The sequence below is a fragment of the Gadus macrocephalus genome, chromosome 1 (genome assembly GCF_031168955.1).
Source record: "Gadus macrocephalus chromosome 1, ASM3116895v1".
Taxonomy (NCBI): Eukaryota; Metazoa; Chordata; class Actinopteri; order Gadiformes; family Gadidae; genus Gadus; species Gadus macrocephalus.
In genome coordinates, this window is record NC_082382.1 from 11,575,508 (window position 1) to 11,597,512 (window position 22,005).

Genomic DNA, 22,005 nt, shown 5'->3' on the forward strand with positions numbered 1-22,005 from the left:
AATCGATGTTCAAAATAAGCCCTCATACATTTGATCTCTTCAGCTGCTCTTCTCAGCATACTGGTTGATGTTGCAACAAAAGAGCCTTGTTGCAGCAACAGTGAGAGAACAATTCTGTCTGTCTGTCGCTCTTTGTGTTACAGGTGGCAGGACTAATCCCCAACATGAGGGCTCACGGCTGGCCTCACCTCACCCCAGGTGCACTGACACCCAGCATTTCTCCCACAGCAGGGACACCAACCTTGGAAGGCAGGAACAGTACAGAGAGATGGTCAAACGGATTCAGATACCGACATGTGAGTTCAGGGAGTGAATTGGTCAAGTGAGAGCGATAGTGCTCTCATCCATGACCTGATGGCCCTAAATACATGTCTGGCGGCTGCTCCTTTCAGACCCCAATCAGCTGTACCGCGTGCCTCTGACGGACAACCAGCGATACGGCTGGTCGGTAACCAAGACTGAGGGCCCTGAACCCTGGACCCAAATGAAACGTTTTCCCCGTCAGAACAGTGAAATGACCAAGTATGTGACATTATGGTTTTAATAACGTTTAATAAAATAATTGAAATCTCATTTTTTGTTTTGTGTTTGTGATCTAGGCTGATGGTGTCTTCTCTGCTTCTTTGTCATGTTTCTTTGCAGTTTTGTCAAAGCCATGATGCTGACGGACCCCGACTTCAGTCTGTTTTGAGGCTTGTCCTGAACCATACGAGCATTGTCTGCAATGCCATTCTCTTAGATCAAATAGGGCTCTCTCTGCATATAAAGTTGAAGGTTTGAAAACGTTCAGGTTCCTTGTATGATTACCATGAGATATTCATGCTTCAAATTTGGTATATTCCTTTGCATAGACTTATCTTTAACCGAGGCCCTGCATAATGAATCCATCTATACTAGACTAAAATAAGCTAAATTGAAGATAGGTCTATACATTGGACCATGAGTCCTTGTGACCGTATTGTGTCGTAGAAGCCATCAGAATAGAAGCCTTCAAATCACAACAAACAATCCAAACTGCCATTGAATTCTTTTTTATTAATTTTCTCTTCAAGGGGATTTTATTTTCTCTTTGTCATATAGTCCTCAACTCTCTCTGTGTCCTCCCCGTTTAAACACCTTCAACTCAGCAAAATACAAAGAAAACAAAAAACAAATACGGAAGGATTTATTAGGCCTGAGCAAAAACACTGTTTTCAGTAGAATGGACCTTCAGCCACCGTCCCCTACCTTCCTCCCCAAGACATCCCAAGAGTTAACAATCAACACAAGTCTATGAACAGCCAATAGAAATAGAATACATACAATGCACATTTCAAGAAACCCAAGTCTGCTTTATAAATCTGTTTGCCCCATATAAATCTCTGTTCGTTGGTCACAGCACACTTGGTGTTTTGTTACCACCATACTCCAAATGTCTCCCGGTATCCCCTCAACGTGTCCAAAAGGCCGACTATCATTGCACAGAAGGGCCTTACAGTACAGGGCTGCATGAGCTGGCTTTGGTCCAAACATGATCAACTGTTGGTTACCAGTTTAAAACAGGTGGAAGAGCAATTTCTGGGTGACTTCTCGAAAAGTAAGAATGACCCGATAATGTTTTTTATTATTATTTTAAAATGCCTCCAACCAATACGACTACATTATTATTATTATTATTCTCATGAGAATATTTACTGAAAGATTATTTGGACAAACTTGTTCTCTCCATATACCAGCAGTACATATAGGCTATGCAGGCACAGTTGCTGTTCAGTGTTCTCCTACAATTGGTTTTGATATTAAGGCAATACAACTTAGCAATATGTTTTGTGATTTTTTTCCAGTTTCCCTGAAAGACAAATTTGGGGACAAACATAAATGAGTTATATCTATGTTATATATGTTATTTCGACATGTCTGCCTCTCTCTACATAAATACTGCATGTGTGGTCATGTACTGCCATTTGGAAACGCTAATTAATTATACAAGGTTTAAGGCATGGGAGGGAGAGGTCAACTTTACGCCTGACGGAGAATACAATACTGCAAAAAGTGTTAGAAATGAAAATAAAAAGGTACAGTGAATCACATGCATCTGTGTTGACTGCTGTGTCGTCGGGTGAGCATATAATGCTCGTGTTTCTTCCGCGGCACCCTCATATCTGCGTGGTCTGTTGAAATACTGCGCTGTTCGTTAGGAGCCAGCAGAATCCAAAGGGAACAGTTGATCACTTGGTACCAGTAAGCATACACTCTTTATGATCGACGCTTGTCCACACAAGAAAGCCTGCTGGTCTTAGATCCTCGTTCACTGGAATGGAATCCTAATAAGCATAATCATAATAATAATAATAGTTATTATAATTTGGAATCATTATAATAATAACATTAAGAATATAGAAATGATGGATACAGAGGTGATAGAAGATACCCAACATTAAAACAAAAAGGAAAACAAGAACCCACAATCAGACATGCTTCAGAGCAGTTCAGTTTGGCAAGAGAGCAGTTTAGTTGTATCATAAAAACCTCACAGTGAAAATAGTTATGCCCCTTCCAAGCACAGTATTCAGTCATAATGTACATGTCGTATGTTTCCTTGTCTTTAAACAACATCCTCTTTTTTCATAGAAAATCCAAGATGATACCACTGAAACCTTTTTCCCCTGATGGCTGTGGAACAATCTGGTGATCCATGTCCTTTTTTAAATTCCTTCAATCTGCTCCAAAAAGCTAAATAATTGTAAAACGGGACATTTATTGACATTGCACTCTTATGGCTGAACACCACCTGTCTACTGGCTGCTCAAACGTTAAGGAACCAGTCTGACCTGGGATGAGGATCAGGGAGAGCGTAATCCTAGGCAGACCTACTTCTGATTCTTAGATGGTTGCGATCAAAGCTCAAATTCGCTTCTCTTCCTCACATGTCTATAAGTTGGGGGCAGCATCATCCTCTAGCAATAGAAGATGGCACCCAATTCTCTCTTAGCTAACTTAATGAGAAATGATAAATAAAGCATTTTATATATTTGTGAAAATAAATAAGCAGTCATTGGCTGCATTTGGGGGGAAATTACTGAGGTTATGTAGACTGCCTAGCAACATAGTTGGAAATCACTGTTGATTTTTGCAGAAACAAAACAGAGATGTCTTTCCTAGTAATTACTTTAGTCTTTGGTCAATATGTTCTATCTCAATGAATTCATATATTCATACACACACAAATATGCATGTGCATACACTTATAAACGTGTAATAGAATGGATATTTGTGCAGGTACGTATCCATGTTTTTATATTCCGGTTCTTCTGCACAAGACGTGAAGACTGAAATAAATAAGTTATCTGAAAATAAACCTTGAGTACCTGTTCATAAGTCTTGAAAAGAAAACGACCCCAAAAACACGCACGAAACAAAGTAAAATAAATTGTAGCCTTATGTACAGCGTTTGTTTTCTTTGACACAGGCTAAAAGGCGTAGATTTAAATAAACAGACTTTGCATCTTTCAAGAAGCCTGAGTGAGAGGCTAGACATGAAAAAAATAACATTAGTCCTTCTATACTTATGTGGGCCAAAATGGCTTACGAACGACCAACAGATTCGTCTCCTTGAGAACTGTGTGTTTTCCAAAGTCCTAAAAGCTCAAAGTCTTTTCAAATCTTTGCATTGAATTCAAGTGATGGCAGCGCTAGTTATTAGCCATCAGCCCCCTCAGCGAGTCCTCTCCCGGGCGTCCCGTGCAACTCGCAGCGGAAATGAAAAACATTCCCCGAGCACTGCCGCCGCGGCTGCTAACTGTTAGGAGGGCCGTCCTTCAAGAAGTAGGTGGTCATCTCCCCTTTCCCTTTGACCTTCACCACACCGCGATGCTCCAGCACATAGCCTCTATCTGCCAGCACCTGGTGGAGATCCGCCGTCACCTGGGGGCAAAGCGGCACGAGCCAAGACACATGATCGATTCTATTAGCAACACATATTTGATTTGTTTAAAAATATGTGCTGGTGTGAGATTGTGTGTGTATTTGAATGAACAGCTGTTTCGGTGCATGTGTCGTGTGTGTGTGTGTGTGTGTGTGTGTGTGTGTGTGTGTGTGTGTGTGTGTGTGTGTGTGTGTGTGTGTGTGTGTGTGTGTGTGTGTGTGTGTGTGTGTGTGTGTGTAAACATTGTTAAGCTGAATAACTGTCATAGAGCGGAGACACCGATCTCACGTGCCCGACGGAGAGGTGTGATCTAGTCCTCAAGCAGAACCTACCTGTATGCAATCAGGAACCCCTGTGCTGTCCATTCGACTGGCCACATTCACTGTGTTTCCCCAAATGTCGTACTGTGGCTTTCGTGCTCCGATAACTCCTGCCACTACTGGTCCAATGTTAAGACCTGGACGCCACGAAAAACAATTATTTACCCTACTGTGGAAGAAAAATGTACTGTAGTAGTAGAATCACTTGATTCTCTTAATAGGAGAATTATATATATATATATATATATATATATATATATATATATACACACACATATAAGATTCAAGTATGAAAGAGGTACTCAAGAGCAGGATGGGATAGAGGCGTGATGGTCACGGTAGATTACCACACACAACAAGAGATAAAGTCATGGGAAAGCAGAAAAAAAGTAGACGAAGGAATGTGCAGCAATGTCTCAGAGAAGGGCATTGTCCTGAGGTTCTTATTCAACGGGGTATATAGTGCATATGTAAAATAGGTATAAGTATAGTATTATGCTAATCATTTCTTCAATACCGTCCCAGTAACATTTATTTAAAAAAAATCGAAATAAAGAAAACAATGACTAGATAGTACTTTAATGTATTTAATATCAAAGACAGAAATGAGAGTCAGCCCATTTACCGATCTTCATCTGGAAGTTGTTGAAGGAATGCTCGTTGATGTACTTCATCTGCTCCCTCAGCCGCATGGAGTAGTCGGCCAGGGCCAGGATGTGGGAGCGGCCCTCCCTGTCGTAGGTGGAGGCGTTGAGGCCCGAGGCGGCCATGTAGGTGGAGCCGATGGTCTTGATCTTCTCCAGCTGCCTGAACCTCTCCTCACTGATGATCTGGGTTGGAGAGAGAGGACCAGCACAGGGCCATGTTTACACCCTGCTGTTCCGGTCATTCAGCAGAAAACGCTTTGGCCTCCTGTAAGTGCCTTCCAGTGTGAAACCAGTGATAAAAGGTGTGCTACGGAGGAGCAGTATGAGCGGTTTGATAACCTGCTTGAATGGAGGCTGTCTTTACAGCCGTCATTCGCAGGAAAGGATGAGGACAGGACACTGGAGAAAATGGAGCCCAGAGCGCTCAGCAGGGTGTGGAATACCTCGGCCACGAGTCTATCCAGCCCCACAAACGCTCAAATGCGTTATTTTACCTGTTTAACTTTAATTATTTTACTTTCACTTCGTTCAGATTACCCAAATTCTGCATACAAATGCCCTGTATGGCAAATGTATGATTCTCTGTAATCTAACAAAAAAAAATGAAACTAAATCCAATTACATCCAAAATAAATGGCATTCATTGCAGGTGACTACGGAATGGACATCGAATCTCCTCCACCATTAACTCCATCCACCGTTACCTCGTCAAAGTCGGCGATGATCTCGTTGAGCAGGCGGAGGCACTCCACTCCCTCGTTGTTGGCCTCCAGCTCCACGTAGAACTCGGAGAAGTTGCTGATGGAGGCGAACATGACGGCCACGCACTCGCACGACTGGTAGTACAGCTCGTCGTTGCGCCGCTCGCGCGCCAGGAAGTGGGCGGCCACGTCCTTGGGCAGAATGTTGTGGAGGAGGCGGCGGTTGTAGGCCTGCAGCTCCTCCATCTCCTCCTTCTCCTCCGTGGCCTGATACACCCACACACACACACACACACACACACACAGACATACACACACAGACATACACGTACGCAGAAAAAGACAGACACACATGCATACACGCACACACATGCACGCAAACACAAAGGAAAAAGGTACATGGTGAGTACTGTCTTACTACCTTAACCGTTTATCAGGAAAGGATGTGAGAAATACAACGTACAAGTGGAAGAAAAAATAATCATAATGAATACTAAAATGTAAAACAAAAAAATTAACAAGATACATTTACCAGATATATTGTTGCCGTTTTCTAAAAGTGGCCCTTTGGCAGAGAGCTACATCTCGGGTTAAAGTGGTGGGAGAGCGCCCTCTAGAGGATCTATGGGGTACCTGTAGCTTCCAGAGGAAGTCGAGGCGAGCGGTGGACTCCACCTGCTGGGCGTGCAGGTACAGCGCCAGGACAAACACCGTGAGGATCACCGGCGTCATGACCCTCAGGGACACTTTGGTCACAATGAACGGGCTGCAGTGGGAGACAGGGGTCAAAGGTCAGGCAGAGCTAAACGGTTTAGGGAGAAGAGTATAAACAATGGGAGATACTGTACTGTAAACCTTTACACCTGTAAAGGTTGTGAGTAATGTTATCAGAAATCATACCACTGGTCCGAGGTTTCATTATAACTGGACCTATGAGTGAAAAAGAGGTTTGTTATTGACATTGTTTGTGAAATAATTGGAAATACTGTCCAATTTGTTCTACGTAAGATCTGAGCAAAAAAGATGAGTCATGAGTTCTCACCATGATGAAGTTGTTGCGTTGAAATCACTACAAAAGAAAATATACATGATGTCAACAGATAGAGAGCAAATGGTACAAATCTTTCAAAACATGCTGAATTTAGTTCTCCACTCTCATTGACATTGATTGAGTTTTGGTTTTGGCGACAGCACTCACAGGGCGTTAGAGGTGACGAAGAGGTCTGCGTTGTCGTACAGCGCCCTCTGTGGCCACTCCACCAGCAGCAGGAAGGTGAACTGGATCAGCAGCATCAGGGCCAGCTTGCCGATGCTGCTGATCTGCAGGAAGACTGAGCAGGCCAGCAGGGTGAGCAGAACACTGTAGCTGAAATACTACTCGCACACGCACACACAAACACACACACACACACACACACAGGCACAAACACCACTGTCAGCTGAGGAGTGGCTTAAAGTAGCACCCACATGACAGCGATGGCAAGATGAAGAAAAAGCTATAATGTAGAAATATAGCCTTGGATTTTGCTTTGACACACATTCAGGATCAAGTGTCAATTAATTACGCTAGAGTCCCTGAATCTCAATCAATATAGACATGAATGCATTAGACTTAATGCAAATAAACTGAAATTCAGTTTGGAAATAAAATAAAAGAAGAGATTACTTTTTTTGATTAGTGTGCGTGCCAATGGCCATATTATTGCCTGTGTATTTCAGTCACTAACATCTAGCTCAACCATCTGACTATAATAAACATGCATATACCGGCCAATATGGTGGACATTTATCAAAAGCATCTAAGGTCACTAAACCGTGAGTGGATCCTTCGCCTGGGTGGCCCCAGAAGGGTTGGAGCCTCATCCCTGTGGTGATATCAATGCTACGCTCTCCCAGTTGAGCTACACACAATGACACATAATGGGCAAGGGAACCATGTGAGCGTTCTGAGGAGACGTTGGGACTGCAGGGAGGTGCTTCATCACCTCAGGAAAGGGACAGGAGGGGCCTCTGCTGGGGCAGACCTCCAGCCCGCCCTCCAGGGACACGTTCAGACTTCGAATCAGACACGGTGTCACCATGGCAGCAGAAGTGTTCAACTTCTCGGCGACACACTCCGCCAGCCCCGTGGTGTCGCAGGCGAACTGGAGGCCAGAACAACATGGAGACACACAGTTAGATTATACACAGTGGATATCAGCATGTACATCATGTTTTAAGTATTTGTGTGTAAAGTTTTGTGTTTGTGTGCATTTACATATGTGTTTTTTGCGTGTGCGTTTGCGTGTGTGTTGTCTGTGCGCGTATGCCCAGCATGTCCAGGCTGGCCCTGTGTTGTGTGTTCGCACCATATTGACGAAGGCCGAGATGAAGACGAGGATGATGGTGAACACCCCGACCAGAGTGCTGTTGGTGCGAGACTGCACTATCTTCTTTGAGACCGTTTGCATCGCAGCCGGAAAGAGCTACAGAAGAGATTCAAGTATTAGGAGCCAACCAAAAAGAGAACGATACTTTAAGTTACTTAATTTACTATAAATAGTTTAAATTAAAGGGACTATGTGTAGGATTTGTTACATGCATAAATCGCTTAAATCGGTAACATGTGAAAAAGTTGTAATTTCACTCAAGAAACGAGACCTCCTGCCTCTGTCCATTTTATAGAATAGACTGCGGTGTGATTTCTATTATTTTCCAACCGAGTTGGTTTTCAAGGGAAATTTAAGGAACTTACACTTAAGCCTGGAAGATGGCTGATATAATTTATAATCTGTACATTTTATACGCATTAACCACTCAGGCCACTCCCTGTGTCTGTTTATCACTGATGTTCACTCATGATTATAACCAACATTAGTTGATGATTGTTATTGTCTCTAGGAGATCGCCTCAGGCTGCAGTTCACTTACCGGCCAAAGAGATCAGTAATGGAATTTCTGATTCTTTCAAAGAGTACCTTTAAGACAGACAGGCTAGCTACCTTAATGCAAGAGTATATGGCACAGATGAAGAGGATGTTGGCGAGGATGATGAAGATAGTGATGTAGATTCCCAGCATGACCGGGGTGCTGTGAGAGAAAAAAATTATTGACACACATCAGGATGACATTCTAATACAAAATATCTATAGGGTACTGTTTAAAACATAGTAGGCTACTGTTTTTAGTAGCCTAGTGAGACCATCCTGATCTTGCAAGTTTACATTCTGTTACTCTCTGCAGATCAGTCGCAGTCTGCCGGAAAACAACAACAATGGCGACGCCCGAGGAAAGTGTAGCAATCTACGGAACAATCAAAACTGTCTCGTATGAAATAGATTAAATAACAACGTCAAAAGACGAACAGACGTCTGCCCGGAAGGCTTTTCTCAGAGGATAATATGTTTTTGCTGGACTTCCAACTGGATTCGGGAAGATGGAAGAGGGCTAGAGCGTCACTTAGTCGTTTAATCTGATTGGCTGGAGTTTTTATATAACAAAGTACGGCAGCACTCACACGTGGAGATCAATAACTGCCCTGCCTGGGCCAGACGGACGCACACGGTGAAACACAAACCTGAATATCTGGATGGTCTCACAATGTATATGAGTGTGTAGGAAATACTCACTGGGGAAAGATGACAATCTGTATGAAGGTTATGAAGCAGAACACGAGCACGGTGCAGGCGACGTAGCCCCCGAAGCGATCGTCCACCTTCTTGGAGTACTGCAGGGGGGGCACGACAACAGGGACATGGTGGGGGCCGTCAGACGACAAGGGCTCCTGGTTTAAGATCTACAGAGGGCTGAACCTCGTCCCGTTGTGTAACACAAACCTTCTTCTCCAGGCTGGACGTCTGGAATGTGAGGAGGAACTTCTTCACGTGGTCCTTCCTCAGCTGGTCGATGCTGCGGGCGTCGATGGCCCGGCCCAGGAACTCGTCCACCTCGTCCTCCGGGTTCATCGCCTCCTGCACGCAGCGGCTGGGGAGGGAGGGATGGAGGGATGGATGGACAGAGAGAGAGGGAGAGAGAGAGGGAGAGAGGGAGAGAGAGAGAGAGAGAGAGAGAGAGAGAGAGAGAGAGAGAGAGAGAGAGAGAGAGAGAGAGAGAGAGAGAGAGAGAGAGAGAGAGAGAGAGAGAGAGAGAGAGAGAGAGATGTAGTTATAGTTATATATATACATATATATATATATCACTGGCGGCTGGTGGTTTTTACAATGAGGGAGGAAGGACTGTGCGCTTGGTTGCCATTGGCCTGCTTGCACTGTTAGTGGCATATGGTGGCACAAGTATGCGAGACTGAAGTTGTTACAGGGTGTTTTGGTGAACTACAAAATAGCAGGGAGGGATAATTATGTGAATTTATACAAATCCACCAGTGGCACTATTGTACTTTGAAAGCTGGTGGCAGGACTACAAGGGCAGAAGAAAAGGATGTAAGGCCAATTAGTCAAATCAGGCCTACTCTTGATTTGTAAAACAAAATAAAAAAATCTGGGCCTATCATTTCATTTGGCCTATTTTTGCCCTCAATGACTGAAGCTATTAGTTGTAATTTGGCTATGTTTATTTTCAGCTACAATTGTTTTAAGAAAAACAAAGACAATTGTTTTAAGAAAAATTGTTTTACCAAACAGAACGATCGGAGTAACAAACAATTAAAAGAACGACAAGAGCATTATTTCACAACTATTTACATGGGCTGTAAGCCTAACGTTGTTTAAGGCAAATGTGAATGTTAATGGATGTTTCAGAATGTTGGTCATGGTGTTAAGCCAATTAAGGTTGAGGGACTTCATTCTATCCTCCTCGTCCGCGGCAGCCCTGCCCGGCCGCGGGCTCCACAGCCCGGCCGCCGGCTATGGAAACGCCAATATAAGCGAACAGAGCCGCACTGTACCGCAGCGAATAGTACCGCACTGCTCAGTGTAAACAAAGAATACGACTGAGCGGGTTCGTTGGTTCTCGTAGCATGGCCTTGAGGGGATAACCCCTCCCTCCGGGCTGATCCACAGCCAGGGCTCCTGCTTGTTGGGTCATAGCGCAACCAGGGCTCCAGCCTATTCGTGAATAGACGTAGGCGGGAACCTGATCCCTTAGCTGGTCACACCCACTCAGAGGAGGACTTTCCTCCTCTCTCCCATTGAACCCCATGTTATTCACCGGCCGCCAACACTTTCGGGGAAATGAATGGAGTTGAGCTGGAGGCTGTCAATGGAGGCTGAGGGAGGAACGTCCTTCCTGAAGTAATTGTCAGTAGGCGATAGGGGGTGCTAATGTCCCTTTACCCAGGGAAACGAACATTACATATACAAATTCATTACAGTAGTCTGGGCAATCGGCATTTTTTATTCTCAACAATGTTAAGGAGGATCTTCCTCCCTCTCCTCACTGGAGAAGCCTCCACTGATATATATATAGATTGATAGATTGATAGATTGATAGATGGATAGATGGATTGATGGTTACTTACTTGTCTTTGCTGGAGCTCTCATCGATCCCCTGAGGAGGGGAAAGAACATATCGCTCAAGTCATTTCAACAATGTATGACATTTCTGAAATGTTGAATCTAACGGTACAACAGAGATCCGATTTTCTGAGAAAATCTCACCATCTGCCTGAAGACCTTGGAGTCCTTGGTCCTGGTGAAGGTTCTGTCGGGGACCCAGCGAGGCATCAGGCCTTCGTTGGAGTTGGTCCTGGTTCGCTGCATCTTCGCCATCATCGCCTTCTCCTCTTTCTGCTCCGACGGGAAGCAAGATAAGAAAAGGGTTAGGGTTAGTGGAACATTCAGAAAAAATAACTGCATGTGTAATCGATCAACATCAGCAACAGATGCCTGGAGCCACATCTCTCTGTTGTGGCTGAAGGAGCCGTGTCTGGGGCTGGTCCACTGACCCGCTTCTGACTGCAGCCCAGCACCAGGAAGGTCTCGATGCTGTTGTCCTTCAGGTAGGCGTTCCTCTCCCCGCCGAAGCCCGGCTCCACCTCATAGTCGCCGTTCAAATACTGCAGCGTGGCTTTGGTGATGTGGATGCGACTGTAAGACCGCAGAGATCCGGACATAAAGGGCAAACCTCCACTCGAACCCAGAACCTCTGGGTCATCATCACTAGCTCTGGTGAAACGCGGGTTTGTGGAAACTCGTTTAAATGGTTATGTGATGTCACCTATGGCGGGTGATCTCAGTGATCACTTCAAAATGAGTGTGTTGCATTGTTTATATTTATAAATGTAGGTCTGTTTGTGTATATATTTGTGTTCCTTTCGATGTGTGTGTGTTTGCATGTGTGCGTGTGTATTTATTTGTGTTCCTGCGTATGTGTACATATTTGAATGCCTGTGTGTGTGTGTATTTATTTGTGTTCTTGCCTGTGTGTGTGGGTGTATTTATTTGTGTTCCTGCCTGTGTGTGTGTGTGTGTGTGTATTTACTTGATGTCCCTGCATGTGTGTGTGTGTGTGTGTGTGGGGGGTGTATGTTTGTGTGTGAGTGTGTGTGTATGCTTGAGTTACTGTGTGTGTGTGTGTGTGTGTGTGTACATTTGCATATGCACACGCACATGTGCATTTAATGCATGCTCTTCTGTGTGTGAGGCCTATCTCCTCACCCTGCCTTGCCCCCGGCCTCCATGTGGTTGGCCAGCGTGACATCATTGGACCAGACGTCAAACTGCCACTTCCTGAGTCCCAGCACGCCGCAGTGCACCCGCCCACTGTGGATGCCCACGCGCATGTTGACGTTGACCCCCGTGACCTCTCGCACCAGCCTGCACAACACACAAGGGGCCTTCGGCGTCAACAACAAGTGCAAAAATAATCACACACACACAAACAAACACACACACACACACAGACACACACTCAAGCATGACTTACGAGATAGCCTCTATCATGTCAACGCCCATTTCCACACAGCAGTGGGCGTGGTCGGCTCGGGGCTCTGGCAGGCCGGACACACAGTAATAACAGTCCCCCAGAATCTTGATACGCAGGCAGTGGTTTTCCTGAGGCCAGAAGGAGGGATGGAGGTCAGGGGAGAAAAGAGGAAGTGGAAATATAAATAGGTTACTAATGGTGTGTTCCTGAATCCTCGGACGCCAGCCTTCCGAGTTGCACTTTTGCTGTCAATTCCGGTCTGGGATTATTTATAGCGTTCTTGTTCGTCTTTGTGATTGTGTCATGAAATTGGCAAGTCGTTGTTTATTGTTAGCTACATTAACCTCTTTAGCAAACCAGCCCGAAAAAGAACAACATAACTTTACATTGTATTGCGCACACAGCAAGACCATGCAATGTATGAATTGGTGACCGGAGTTAAGTACATTTACATTTGGATTTATATTTAGGGCATTTAGCAGACGCTTTTATCCAAAGCGACTTACAATAAGTACATTTGTCATAAGAAGTGCATCAATATATCGCTGTCGGTACAGAAAGGATGTTCATAGAACCAAGTGCAAGTACCACAATCGCTAGGCTAATCAATTCCCCGTGTTACAGCCATGATAGCAGCTACCGCAGTTGCTACACAGTTAAGTACTATAATACAATACAATACAATACAATACAATACAATACAGTGTACAATGGTGGCCAGAATGGGGAGGGTGGCTATGCAGAGTCGAGGTGGACTCTGAACAGGTGAGTCTTGAGTCTTTTTCGGAAGATAGTGAGCGATAGTGACTTTGCTGAACGGCCTTTGCTAGCTCTTAGCGATGGCGGTTCCAGACGTCCAGCTGAGGTAGTTGAGCGGAGGGATCGAGCTGGGGTGTGTGGCTTTAGCAATGCTTGGAGGTAGGCAGGGGCAGTTCCATCGACTGCCTTGTATGCCAGTACCATCGTCTTAAATTTGATGCGAGCTACTACAGGGAGCCAGTGGAGGTCCCGGAAGAGGGGGAGTAGCAATGTTATCGAGTGTGTAAGAGCATTTAAAAATCGAAAACACCAAGGTCATGTTCAAGTTCACGCTGCAGGCCGAAGTGGCACGAATGCTATCTTTTTGGACGGTGTAAACAACTGAACACACAGCACATGGAACCTAATCTATACACCCTAGGTTAGATTAGACCGTGGGGCTACGTGGATCTCGCTCCGACACTTGTGCCGGATCTCGTGGGCAATGTTACCAGACGAACAGACGCAGCTAAAGTCGCAGCATAATAATAACAGCTGGAGCTGGGCTGGAAGGTATTTGCCGTGGACGCTGCACCAGGGAGTGTCTGACAAGGTGCCCAGGTTATGGGAGTGGAGCGGGGGGGTAGCGGCGGGGTCTTACCGACGCCAGCTTGTCGAAGCGGGCAAAGAGCTCGTTGAGGGTCATGACCAGCTCCTGGGCGGTGCACTGGGACGCCAGACTGGTGAAGCCCTCGATGTCCGCAAACAGAATGCTAACGGACGCACAGAGAGGAGGAGAAGGAAGAGAAGAGAAGGAAAGGAAAAAACATGTTGAGGGTGATGATCAGAACCAAAACCTTTTTTTTTTTTTTTTACACGGATCCTCGGTTTGGGAGACCTTGCACATCCATGTCAAAGCCGCGATCCATTGAACATAAGAATCAAGGCGTTATCTCTCATGACAACAGAGCCAATTAGGCAGCCCTTTGTTGTCATGGGAAGACTCACAAGATGTGTCCCATGAAGAAGAGGACTGCTACACACAACGTGTGTGTGTTTGTGTGTGTGTGTGTGTGTGTGTGTGTGTGTGTGTGTGTGTGTGTGTGGGTGTGTGTGTGTGTGTGTGTGTGTGTGTGTGTGTGTGTGTGTGTGTGCGTGTGTGTGTGTGTGTGTGTGAGTAACTGAAAGTGAGAAAGAGAGAAAGAGAGAGAGAGAGAGAGAGAGAGAGAGAGAGAGAGAGAGAGAGAGAGAGAGAGAGAGAGAGAGAGAGAGAGAGCGAGAGAGAGAGAGAGAGAAACACAGAGAGAGAGACTATGTTGCTGAGTTTAGTTTATGTATGCCCAGTGCTGTAATTGAATGTGTGCGGAAGCGCTCTATCTTCAGGGATTATCTTGGCTGCTGGTCATTAAGTATTCCCTCACTTGTGGTAATTAGCCTCTGCTTTTCCAAACCACTCGAGCATATGCAGGCAAATGTGTGTGTGTGTGTGTGTGTGTGTGTGTGTGTGTGTGTGTGTGTGTGTGTGTGTGTGTGTGTGTGTGTGTGTGTGTGTGTGTGTGTGTGTGTGTGTGTGTGTGTGTATGTGTGTGTGTGTGTGTGTGTGTGTGTGCGTGCGTGCGTGCGTGTGTGTGTGTGTGTTTGTGTGTGACTGTCTGTCAATGTATGTATGCAAATGTGTGTGTGTGTGTGTGTGTGTGTGTGTGTGTGTGTGTGTGTGTGTGTGTGTGTGTGTGTGTGTGTGTGTGTGTGTGTGTGTGTGTGTGTTAGTGTGAGTCTGGTCATGTGTGTATGTGGATGAGTGTGCGTCTGCACGCATGTGTATGTGCGCAAGGAAACATGTCCCTGTAAATATACAGTGTATAGCATATGCAACTCGATGGCTTCCTCAGAGTTGGATTTAGCTCTAACAAAGAGTGTGCCTCTCTAACATCTGCCTCTGACATTTAAAATGGGGGGCTGAGTGCAAATCCCGCGTACAGCAGGGCTGAGCTCTGATCCAGATAGGCTGGTCATCGCTGGTGCTACGACTCGAGGCTATGGCCAGCCTCAGATGGACAAGCCTTGAGTAACGTCCAAGCTGACCTGACGTTGTCATGTTTCTGGATATAGATCTTATGGAACATCATGTCTTCCTTCTTGGCATTGATGTCCGCCTTCATCTCCATGGCAACATGCCTCGGCAACACAGAGAGCAACAGGCGTTCCTGCAAAAGGAAAAAAAGAGCGAATGTCACCCACAATAATATCTGGTAGCTGCAATATGTTCGCTCTGTTCATGTGGGAGTGTTTGTGTGCGAAGGTTTGTGTGTGTGTGTGTGGGCATATGTGTCTGCGTCCATTTGTTTGTTAATGTTTGCATATGAGTAAATGTGTGTGAATTTGTGGGTGCATGTGTTTGAGCGTTTTTATTTTTTATAAGCATGTGTGTGTGTCTGTGTATGTGTCCGTGTCTGTGTCTTTATGGATGTGTGTATGTGTGCATGTGCATGTGTGCATGAGTGTGTGTGTGTGTGTGTGTATGCGCTCACTTGTGAGCGGGATGACATGTGTGTGTGTGCGTGTGTGTGTCTGTGTCTGTGTGGATCCATGAACTTGTGTGTGTGATTACATGTGTGTGCGTGTGCGTGTGTGTGTGTGTGTGCGTGTGTTTGTGGTTTGTGTGTGTGTGTGTGTGTGTGTATGTGAGTGCATCCATGTGTGTGTGTGTGTGTGTGTGTGTATGTGAGTGCATCCATGTGTGTGCGTGTGTGTGTGTGTGTGTGTGTGTGTGTGTGTGTATCCATGTGCGTGTGTGTATGTTCGGAGGCCTACCTGCTGCTGGTTCTCCCTCTGCAGGTGCAGCCTTGCCTGGATGTACCCGCGGGTCTCCTGGAAGGCCTGTCTCTGGGACACCTCGGCCGGGTAGTGGGTGCAGACGCCGATGATGTTAGTGCACAGGAATATCAGCACGTTGGCGCTCACCTGGAGGGACACGGGAAGAGGAAAGACTGCTGAATTACTGCTGTAAGGGGAATAACACGGCTTTCAACCGCTGCAGTAGTGATATTAGAACCATGTACCATGTACCCTTAATTTAGTGCGGAAATTATTCAAGGATTCAATCATTTGTTGACAGAAAATTCTAGATTCCTTGTTTTTGTCCTTTATTAAATTACATTAGTTACTAATATAAAACTTATCTAAAACTAATATAAAAAAATATGCACAGATAATTGTCACACACACACAAACACACACAGCCATTCAGACAAACACACACACACACACACACACACACACACACACACACACACACACACACACACACACACACACACACACACACACACACACACACACACACACACACACACACACACACACACACACGTGTACTAACAAAAACACAAACATGCAGGCGCATTTCCTCTCGCAGGAAATCATCCTATTTGTGGAATCTGTTGTCCCCTTTGTCCCTTCACAGTCCATTAACTACATAATATATTGTGCAGCACGGTTTACGTCGCCCAGCTCGGCTTCAAATGACCCTCTTTTTAGCATGTTCTCGGCTCTCCAACAGAGTTACACAAAAAAGTTTCCAAATTAATCCTGGGAAATGGGATAAATGCTTGACCTGTGATCGGGGCCATATCCTTTGAGATAAGTTTGTTTACCACTTGAAGGCAAAGCTGTGTACTCCAGAGGATGCGGCCGGAGACAGGAAAACGCTCACAACAGAAAGCCCACTGGACTCCATATCAATATCTTGAGCTTTAGCCTAATATTGACTTTTGGAACAAATGCCCTCTTCTTCCAACGATAACATTGTGTCTCTCTTCTTGGTATTCATGCTGAGGGATCCTGTTTATGTTTCTTAATTGTTTTTATAGCGTCAATGTGTGATGTGATATAAATACTGCCACCTGCTGTTATTCCTGAAAAAAATCTTCTCATGATATCACTGTTATTTACAGTTTTTTCTCAATTGTTTACAAACAAAAAATTGCACTATGCACACAATTCTGAAAACTTGAACCTCATGTATCAACTACAATACTCCAGACTGCTAAACTCTAAGCACAATTCCATTGTTTTCACCCATATAGAAATTCTAAATCACATTTTTGCAAAACTCTAAGCACAATTCTCATTATTTAGCACACTCGGTTCACCTGGAAACACGGACCTTCAAAACGCAACAACAAATTACCAATAAGTCTAACTCACTTCTCACCTGTTCAAACTCAACTGGCAAAACACTTCAATCATGTGTAAGAGCATAAAAGATGACTCGTGAGCTCTGCTCAGTTGTAGATATGGTCCTCTGGCCTGATCAGGGTCGGAGGTGGGATACAGACTAATTTACATGTAGATCTGTTTCACCTCATTTATATTCTTATTTTTATTTTTTGTTTGCCTACGAAAAGCTTTTAATGCAGTCAGTTCAGCTGAACATTTGACTGTATTACAGTAACAAATAAATATTTGCTTTGTTACCTTGAGTTTTGAGAAAAACTGTAATAACGACGGATCATCACAAACCAATGATGATAGAGCACAATAGTAACTGTTCTAAATAAAGGAAACTCAAATTCAGTAAACACATGAAGCCCGATGAGCCGCTGATGTACAGCTGTGTGAGGGCAGGTAAGGAGAGGAGCACAAAACTAAGGTGATCAAGAAGTGTCCACTGTTGATGATGGGAAGGAAGGAGAACATGAAGAGAATAAAATCAAAGAGGAAAACAAAATGAGGAGACGAGGAGGAAGGAGAGAGAGACAAGGAGGGGCAGACGGTGACTCTCAGCACCTGTTGTCCACCAGCCAGATCTTTGACAACAACAAAAAAAGGAGAGAGAGAAAAGGGGAGTGTTCACGAAAGAATGAAATAAACAAAAGCGCCAGAGAGAGAGAGATAGACAGAGAGAGAGAGGAGAGAGAAAAAGAGAGAGAGAGAGCGCGTGCGCATGAGAGTGAGAGTGAGAGTGAGAGTGAGAGTGAGAGTGAGAGAGAGAGAGAGAGAGAGAGAGAGAGAGAGTGAGTGAGAGAGAAAGAAAGATAGAGTGGGACATATATGGGCAGTGGCAGGCAGATGGCTGGGATTGCAGGGCTGTGTTGACATTGCTCTCGCTTTTCAAGCAGCAACTGCCGCCAAGCCCTATGTGTGTGTGTGTGTGTGTGTGTGTGTGTGTGTGTATGTGTGTGTGTGTGTGTGTGTGTGTGTGTGTGTGTGTGTGTGTGTGTGTATGTGTGTGTGTGTGTGTGTGTGTGTGTGTGTGTGTGTGTGTGTGTGTGTGCGTGTGTGCGTGTGTGCGTGTGTGTGTGTGTGTGTGTGTGTGTGTGTGTGTGACCAGGTAAGTGGCTCCTGTGTCTGACTGCATGTATACACACATCCACGCATTTATGGTTTATCTTTATGCATGGGCCGTCCTACAACTGTATCTCTCTCACACTGCCGTGTTTGAGCTCACACAGCATAAAAAAAAACGTAAAACACAATTGATTGGTTTACTCGAGAGCTCTGAAGACAGCTTGGGTTGACACAGTACACATGCTACGGCGCTGTTTACACAACTGTGCCCGCCAACGCTGTCTGTGTGATGTACAGTATACCTGCTACCTGTACTGTGTACTACAGAAACCCAAATATCTCAGCGCTTCAGTCTTCCACATGAGCACATTTATCTGAATCCAGCTCAGACTCAAACCATTATACCTCGACACACTGTCCTGACGGGTCGCAACGGCACAGAACGCCTCGAACAGACCGCCTGACTGTTGTTTGCTTCCACAGACAGGACGGGACCCTCTCTGTCAGGGTACCAGTGTGTGTGTTTAAAGGACAGCAGCCGTCTGGGTGTACAAAGTTAACCGTCAAAGCAGTCTCTCCTGCCTTCACTAATACATCCGTGACCGATGCCGTTTGTGAAGAGGACTTCCTCGCACCGGTTCTGCTGAAGGGCATGTAGCGTAAGCGCATCAGTCACGAAGGTAAACAATGGCAGTATAGCACTTTGGTCTTTTGGGAACAATAATCGTTGTTCAGCACCGAGTTTGTGGAGAATATAACAGTCAATTGCGACAACGTCTCTTATATCAACAACAAAAGTCCTATATTGCTATTGTTTACAGTCATGGCAGGTGCGTCAACACAAAATGATCTTAGGCAGAATCTGCACGACAAAGTGATTTTGATTAATTGTATTGGTGACAGATGTTTAAGTGAAGCCAGAAGAGACGGTTACGGTGGTTTGTTCACCCAGACCGGTGTGGTCCTTGAAGGTGCAACTGTAACTGTGGAGGTCGTATCCTTCTTTGAGAACAATCATCAGAAGGACAATCAAACTCTGTGACGAATTTACCCTCGGACGAGGTGACATCCTAACAGTGAGCAGGACAGCCTGACCAGCCCTGGGAGACGACCTCAGCCTAATCCCTGCGTTCAAAATGGCATTACATAAGAACCTGATCCACAGGGGACGAGCAACCACGGAACCCAGCGGCCGCCGGCCGACCAGCGCAGAGGATTAAAATGCATCGTGCAGTGAGCACTAAGGGAACCCGGAGGTTAAATACGCAGAGACGTAAGCACAATCGATAGATTATAAACATGTCTACGTGCAGCGAGGGGTCGGTCGGCGGTTAGGATTCCAATGTTTAAGCTCCTATTGTTCTAATGTATGTGTATTTGAATGTTTAGATTTATTCAAATAAAGGAGCTGGTACATAGCAAACTATGAAAATTGGCACATCAAACCAATTGCCGATTTTGGATCTGGCAAGGTAGGCAGGAAGGGAAAGACAGCCCTAATGGAATAGTCACCACGACTGTTTACAATTTATGCTGCTCTATGATGGATTTACCATTGGTGACCGACCATTCACTTTTCTGCTGCGGGACAGAGAGCCTATAAACATTTACTTTAAAGGCCTGCGAGGCCTTTTGTAAGTGGGCCCGGTCTGAGTGGGGACAGAGAGCATGGGCCAATTGTGCGGATGAAGAACAGGACGGCATGTGTAACGGCGCATTCACAAATAGATTATCAAAAGGGACAAAAAGGGGGAAAACATTTGCCGAAAAGCTTGACAGTTCCATGTAAGCCTTACTATAGACTATAGATTTGTTCTGGAACCACACATAGTCCCAGAGTGGAGGATGAGTTCCAGTGTTCTTTACCTCAGTGTCTAATGAAGCGAGCTTCCTCTCAACATGGTGACCCAGCAGGGCACCGGGTTAGCCTACAGTCCTCAGCCATCTCAGCCTCTCTGCCTCCTATAGCCTCACACAGCACTCCTTGATAGGACATGGGTCTGATGCAAATGTGTAATATAATGTGATAGTACAAAGTATAATATATATATATAAATATATATGTATATAAAGATATATATATAGTGTAATAATAGTATAATGTATGTTAATGTACAATAGCAAGCAGTATCTGCTTTTCAGCTCCTTTTCCTCTGTAAATGAAATAGATTTAAAATGTATGTTTGTTAATAATATGAACTGGTCTTTCAAGTGTATTGTGAATATGTCTTAACAGAATACAACCTAAGAATAAACTTGTTTAACTGCTGCCTCTTTGACCCCTGAAGCATCCGATCCCAAGACCTTCTACAAAATAGTTGAGGTCATTATGTTATTATGTAATTGTCTTAGGTATCACACGGAGCACGGAGTCCCTCCGTGCTGCCAGAGCCTCGTCCCTCTCTTCGGTTCTCATTCTCCTCGACCTGTCCGCAACATTTGACACGGTGAACCACCAGATCCTCCTTGCCACTCTTGCTGAACTTGGCATTGCTGAATCTGCTCTTTCCTGGTTCACATCCTACCGGACGAACCGCACCTATCAAGTAACATGGAATGGCTCCTTATCCAAACCTGGCACGCTTGAAACTGGTGTCCCTCAAGGCTCTGTACTGGGGCCTCTTCTGGTCTCCCTCTATACCAGATCACTGGGCTCTGTAATTACATCACATGGCTTTTCCTATCACTGCTATGCTGACGACACTCAGCTGTTTCTCTCTTTCCCCTCATCTGATGATGCCCTGATTGCAACACGCATATCGGAATGTCTGGCGGACGTCAGCACCTGGACAACCTCAACAAAACCAAGCTCCTCATAATCCCAGGGAAAGATAGCCCACACATGGACTTACTGGTCACCGTTGAGAACATCACTGTATCTCCTTCTCCTACTGCCAGAAACCTCGGTGTGGTATTGGACAATCAGTTATGCTGCACCGCAAACATCACTGCGGTGGCCCGATCCTGCAGATTTGCACTTTACAACATCCGCAGAATCCGGCCCTTCCTCACAAGGGAAGCAGCTCAGCTTCTTCTGGCGCATCCAGAATGCGGCAGCACGCCTCGTTTTCAACCTACCGAAGTTCTCCCTCATTTGACTCCCCTCTTCCGGGACCTCCACTGGCTCCCTGTAGTAGCTTGCATCAAATTTATAACGATGGTACTGGCATACAAGGCAGTCGATGGAACTGCCCCTGCCTACCTCCAAGCATTGGTAAAGCCACACACCCCAGCACGATCCCTCCGCTCAACTACCTCAGCTGGACGTCTGGTACCGCCATCGCTAAGAGCTAGCAAAGGCCGTTCAGCAAAGTCACAACTTTTCTCGGTTTTGGGACCTCAGTGGTGGAACGAGCTCCCTGCCGTTCTCAGGACCGCAGAGTCGCTCACTATCTTCCGAAAAAGCCTAGCGATTGTTGTACTTGCACTTGGTTCTATGAACATCCTTACTGTACCGACAGCGATATATTGTTGCACTTCTTATGACAAATGTACTTATCGTAAGTCGCTTTGGATAAAAGCGTCTGCTAAATGCCCTAAATGTAA

General features: G+C 45.3%; 2 protein-coding genes and 1 long non-coding RNA gene across 3 annotated transcripts in view; 2 read left to right on the forward strand and 1 right to left on the reverse strand.

The window, feature by feature from the left end:
* Positions 1-1,015: 1,015 nt before the first annotated feature.
* Positions 1,016-15,372, reverse strand: LOC132473077 (adenylate cyclase type 6-like). The gene is made up of 20 exons (XM_060073069.1): positions 15,253-15,372; positions 13,832-13,943; positions 12,433-12,560; positions 12,165-12,323; positions 11,453-11,594; positions 11,166-11,294; positions 11,027-11,055; positions 9,387-9,534; positions 9,180-9,277; positions 8,553-8,640; positions 7,921-8,037; positions 7,558-7,716; positions 6,771-6,946; positions 6,615-6,641; positions 6,473-6,502; positions 6,206-6,338; positions 5,576-5,839; positions 4,850-5,054; positions 4,237-4,361; positions 1,016-3,903 (listed from the first exon to the last, which is right to left on the reverse strand). The coding sequence occupies exons 1-20, from the start codon at positions 15,333-15,335 to the stop codon at positions 3,775-3,777; spliced, it is 2,481 nt and encodes an 826-aa protein (XP_059929052.1). The 5' UTR covers positions 15,336-15,372; the 3' UTR covers positions 1,016-3,774.
* On the forward strand, positions 12,540-17,645 carry LOC132473271 (uncharacterized). Its single transcript, XR_009529308.1, has 3 exons — positions 12,540-12,869; positions 13,450-14,217; positions 15,280-17,645. It is a non-coding gene; the product is annotated as an uncharacterized LOC132473271 (long non-coding RNA).
* Positions 17,646-17,753: 108 nt separating this feature from the next.
* The window catches only part of LOC132460288 (voltage-dependent L-type calcium channel subunit beta-3-like), a 13,751-nt gene continuing 9,499 nt past the window's right edge, over positions 17,754-22,005 (forward strand). The window contains exon 1 of the mRNA XM_060055327.1: positions 17,754-17,796. Within this exon, the coding sequence (XP_059911310.1) occupies positions 17,754-17,796 (43 nt within the window). The remainder of the gene's footprint in view (positions 17,797-22,005) is intronic.